Here is a 5,286-nt window from a genome sequence, read left to right as displayed (position 1 = left end):
CTAGGGGCCACTGGGACCTAATGGGGATCCCACTAGGGGGCCACTGGGACCTAATGGGAGTCCCACTAGGGGGCACTGGGACCTAACGGGAACCCCAGTATGGGGCACTGGGACCTAACGGGAACCCCAGTATGGGGCACTGGGACCTAACGGGGATCCCACTCCAGGGCACTGGGACCTAATGGGAACCCCACTATGGGGTACTGGGACCTAATGGGGATCCCACTGGGACACACTGGTGTGGGACCCTCCCAGGCACTGGGACCCCCTGGCACGGGGCACCCATGGGACCCACTGGGTCTGACCAGGAGCCACCAGCACCCCCCCCTCCTTTGGGCATCACCAGGGCTGAGCAGAGGAACCCACAGGACCCCCCCCAACATCACCCCCAAGCCTTGGGCACCCCAAACCCACCCACAGGGGGGGTGCTCAGGGGGACACCCTGGGTGTGGAGCAGCAGGAGGGGGCTCATGGTGGGTGTGGGGTGGGTGGGGTGGGTATGGGGGTTGGGGGGAGGGTACCTGAGGATGTTCTCGATGCAGCTGCGCTGGCGGAACAGAGCGTTGACCACGGGGGTGCCCTCGGGGACCAGGGGGGCTTTGCAGAGGAAGGCGACGATGGAGAGGACGCTGTGGAACCCCTGGAACTCGGGATCGGCCTCGGTGCAGAAGGTGACGCGTTGGCACAGCTCCGTCAGGATGGCCAAGTCCAGGATGATGGGACTGGCCAGCAGCGAGTCCTGGGGGCAACCGAGGGGTGAGGGAGACACCCCGGGATGTGACACCCCCCCTTCCCCTTCCCCCTGACACCCCTCACCCACCTCACAGGTGTTGTGGATGACGATGGTGTTGGTGCCGCCCATCATGATCTCCGAGGTGTACTCATCCAGGGCCCGCTTGCTGTCCCCCACGTAGGGCACATACTTGATCACCACCTGCTCAAGGGATGGCCTTGTCACCCCCCTGTCACCCCCACTCCCCTCCCCCAGCCTCAGCCTGGCTCTACCCACCCCCCCACCCCCCCAGACCCCCTCCCCACTGACGCAGTGGTCGGGTTTGTCCTGGGGTCCGTAGAGGATGGGGTTGGCTTGGACTGTGTCATCCACCACGTTGCTCTTGGAGATCTCCTTGGAGCGAAACTGCTGCGGGGCTGAGAGGTTCTTCCCATCGTTGTTGCCCAGGTGGTTGTAGCTGACGATGGATTTGGTCTGAGCGGGGGGTGCAGAGAATCAGGGGGTCACAGAGAATCAGGGGGTCACAGATTGTTCAGGTTGGAAGAGGCCTCCAAGCTCATCCAGCCCAACACCATGGCCAACTCCCAAACCACAGCCTCAAGGACCAGGTCTGTGCCTCCAGGGATGGTGACTCCACCGCTGTCCCGGGCCACCCCAATGCACCTCACTGACAAATCATCCCCTAACATCATCCTAACCTCCCCTGGTGCAGCTTCCATCCAGGTCACCCCCGTGTCACCCGCAGATCCCACCCCATCCCCACCTACCTTCAGCCCTGCGCCCACCAAGAAGTCCACCAGCACCGACTTCAGCTTGGTCTGACCCGACTTGAAGTCGTCCCCACAGATGAAGACGTTGTGCTGGGAGGCCAACTCCACAGCCCCGGGCACGAAGGTGTTTTGGGGAGAGCCATTGATGTAGGCACAGCCCTCCAGGATGCTGCCCACGGCGAAGAGCGTGGATGGGGACACCTCCAGACCTCTCTGTGGGGGACACACACAAAGGGGTGGGCTCAGGGTGTTGTCACCTCCCCGCCACCTCCTCCAGGTCCCACTCCCCTGTCCCCTGACCTCGATGGCCCTCAGGAGGTTCTCAGCAGTGTCATTGAGCCCGGGCACGATGTCACAGAACCGCTCAGTGTTGGCCGTCCAGAGGACGATGACTTTGTCCACCCCGCTGCTCTCCTTAAAATCCCGGATGTCCCTGCGGATCTGCTCCACCTTGGGATGGCATCCGGAGGGACACATCAGACAGGGCTGGCATTCCCCACCTCCCCCTCCCCATCTCTGTCCCGTCCCCCCCACCAGGACCTGCTCGGCCATGGACCCGCGGAGGACGTTGTCCGCCCGCTCCTCCTGGTTGGCAGCGATGAACTCGGGGATGTAGATGGAAGGTCGGGGCCTCATCTTCTCCATGTGGGGCCACAGCTGCTCCTGCAGCTGCCAATCCAGCACCTCCGCCCTCCTCATGGCCTCCGCCAGGTTCAGCGAGGAGATGTCCCAACCTGGGGGGAAAAAGGAGGGGGGAACCCAATCCTTCCAGGCTCCCCCGTCCCAGTTTGTGGGATCTCCCCCCACCTCCCACCTACCGTCGAAGACGATGTCGTTGGGATGCACCATGGGCAGAAGGTCCCGGAAAGGCACGTAGACATCACCAGTGGGGCTGGAACCCAGGCAGACGGTGGAAGCTTGGAGCAGGGAGCCATAGTAGTTGGCTTTCTGGGATGGAGAACACAAGGATGAGCCACCAGCACCTAGAGGAGTCCCAGCACCCCCGAACTGGGGGAGGGCAGGGCTGAAGCCCACCCCCACGGGGCCAGGGAGGAGATGGAGGTGGAGGTGGAAGCAGCTGAGCTGTGTGACCGTCTCCATCCCTTTCTGAGGTCAGGGGACACCCACCTTGCGCCCTGTCTTGGTCATCCAGGACAGCCCCAGCTTGTTGGCCAGCACGGCTGCTGTCACCGTTGTCCCATTGTTGCCCCCCCAGCCCACCAGCATCACCCCCAGACGAGGGACGTGTCGCCCGGTCCGGAAGGTGAAACGGGTCGAGCATGGTCGGACCTACAGAGCAGAGAGAAAAGGGACCCAGAGGGGATGAGCAGAACCCAGGTGGCCCAAAGCCATGGAGATGTGGTGCTGAGGGACACAGCTCAGTGGTGGCCTTGGGCGTGGTGACCTTAAAGGTCTTCTCCAGCCCAAAGGATTCCATGACGATGATGATGGAGACCCCCTGCCCACCCCCCTGCACCTTGGTGACCCTCTGCCCACCCTCCCTGCACCTTGGTGACCCCCTGCCCACCCCTCCTGCACCTTGGTGACCCCCTGCCCACCCCCCCTGCACCTTGGTGACACTGTTCTTGCAGGTAGAGCCCCCCTTGCCCAAATCTTGGTGCTGGACCCCCCTGCCCGTGCTTTGGTGACCTCCTGCCCACCCTGTCCCTACCTCAGTGCCCCCCGTCCCTACCTTGGTGACCCCGTTCTCCTTGGTGACATGCACGGTGTTGTACGTGTACTTGGCCTCGATGAAGTCTCTGCTGTAGGTCACGTCGGGGCTCTCCACCAGGAATGTCTCGGCCATTGTTCCCGGAGCTGGAATAGGAGGAAATGGGTGGCAACCCCGCAGGCCTGGCACGATGGGAACTCCCCCCCTGCTGGCTCCCTGCCCCACGACCTCCTGGTGACAGCGGAGATGCCACCACGGTCCCTTCCCCGGCGCCGACAGGCGGGGAGCAAGAGGGGGGAGCGAGTGTGTCCCCCGGGAACCCTCTGCTCCCCAGACCACCACTCCCCCCCCAGCAAGCCCGGAGAGTGCAGGGTCTGTCCCGCTGCTGGCTGTCCCTGCTGTCGCCTCCCGGGAGGTGACAGCGGAGCACAGAAGTAGGGCTGCTCCCAGGGGACATGGGGACACGGCTGTCCCTGTTCCCCGGGGTGGCAGAGGCTGCAGGGGACACGGGGACAGGGCTGTCCCCCCCTCCCCGGGGTGTCAGGGGACACGGGGACAGGGCTGTCCCTGCCGTCCCGGCACTCCCGGGGACGCGGGGGGCCATAGGACCGGGGCCACCCCCGTTCCCTGGGACCGATGGCTCAAACCCGTCCCGAGCCGTCCCCCCCCGCCCTTGTCCCCTCCCCGCCTGCACTCACCGGGCCGGACGCGCTGGAGGTCCCGGAGCTGGTACCGGTCCCGGTGCTGCCCGCGGGGGATGATGCGATCGCGGCTGCGGCCGCTCCGGCTCCCACCGCTTAATCGGCTCCCAGGTCCCGCCCCCCCCACCCCCGGACCCGCCCCCAAAAGCGGCCCCCCCGACACCCCCACCCCCCCCGCACGTGCCCCGCCGCCCCCGGCACCGACCCCCCCGGGATCTCCCCCCGGATCCCCCCCCGGGACTCCCAGCTCCCGGACCGGCGGCAGGTGCGGAGCGGCCCCGGGACCCCCCGGCGGTTCTTACCGGGGGGATACGGGGGGTACCGGGCCGGGGAGAGCGGCAGCTGACCCGGGAAAGGGAAGTGGCGGCGGCACCGGGACCGAAACCAGGACCAGGGGTCCCGTTGTCGCCTTCCGACTATTGACAACCCCGGGTCGGCGGATTTCTGCGCTGGGGGGGGGGCAGCACCGGCACCCCAGAGCCCCCGGCACCCTGCAGCCCCCCCTGTATGGACACCCAGAGCTCCCAGCACCCTGTAGCCCCCCAACACCGGCACCCCAGAACCCTGCAGCCCCTCACATGGACACCCCAAAGGTCACAGCACCCTAAAACCCTCCATATGGACACCCCAAAGGTCACAGCACCCTGCGGCCCCCCAACACTGGCACCACAGCACCCTGCAGCCCCCCACATGTGCACCCCAAGCCCCCTGGCGCCAGCACCCCACATCCCCTGCCACAGCCCCCCCTCTATTTCAGGGCCACCCTTTCCCTACACCCCCCCCCCCTCCCCGGGGCAGCCCCCATCGGCCCTGCCAGGGGGCACCAAGCCCTGCGTGGGGCAGCACCCAACATGGGGGTAAGTGTGGGGTGCCCTCGGGGGGGAAGTGGCTGCTCTGAGAGCGATGGGGCAGAGCTGGCACCCCGCTCCGTGCCCCCCCCGGGGGTCCAGCCGCTTTTTCAATGCCCAGGCCCGGCTTCAAAGGAGCCCCCGGAGCAGGAGCAACGCCCGGGCCCCCTCCACACCCCCCGGGCTCCCCGCAGACACGGCGAGGACAGCTCCGCTCCCCGCCACCCACCATGGGCCGGGGGGGGGTGGGTGGGGGGGACACACACATTTGGCATCCTCAGCCTCAGCCCGGGGCACGGAGCGAGGCCGGGACCCACCGAGCCCCGGGGGCCGGCAGAGGGATGGGGATGGGGATTGGGGTGGTGGGGATGGGGATGGGAGGGTTGGGGGGGGGGTCCCGTCCATGGCCCCTCGGCCCGGGAGGAACAATGATCCCTTGGTGCCGGGCTGGAGGACAAAACGAGCCCTGCGCTGGAATGCCAGTGCCTCAGCAAATTATTGAAACAAAAATAACATTTCTTTGTACAATAATCCTGGGGCGGGGAGGGTCCGGGCAGCTCTG

General features: G+C 66.4%; 1 protein-coding gene across 1 annotated transcript; it reads right to left on the bottom strand.

Moving 5' to 3' along the window:
- Positions 1-382: 382 nt before the first annotated feature.
- On the bottom strand, positions 383-4,956 carry ISYNA1 (inositol-3-phosphate synthase 1). Its single transcript, XM_030466664.1, has 12 exons — positions 4,728-4,956; positions 4,082-4,325; positions 3,874-3,971; positions 3,197-3,321; positions 2,632-2,793; positions 2,322-2,451; positions 2,044-2,237; positions 1,804-1,953; positions 1,501-1,716; positions 1,043-1,207; positions 821-934; positions 383-739 (listed from the first exon to the last, which is right to left on the bottom strand). Exons 1-12 carry the CDS (start codon positions 4,954-4,956, stop codon positions 383-385), a joined length of 2,184 nt encoding a protein of 727 aa, XP_030322524.1.
- Positions 4,957-5,286: the final 330 nt, after the last annotated feature.

Source organism: Calypte anna, chromosome 28, assembly GCF_003957555.1.
Source record: "Calypte anna isolate BGI_N300 chromosome 28, bCalAnn1_v1.p, whole genome shotgun sequence".
NCBI lineage: Eukaryota > Metazoa > Chordata > Aves > Apodiformes > Trochilidae > Calypte > Calypte anna.
This window is presented reverse-complemented; position numbering and strand designations above follow the sequence as displayed.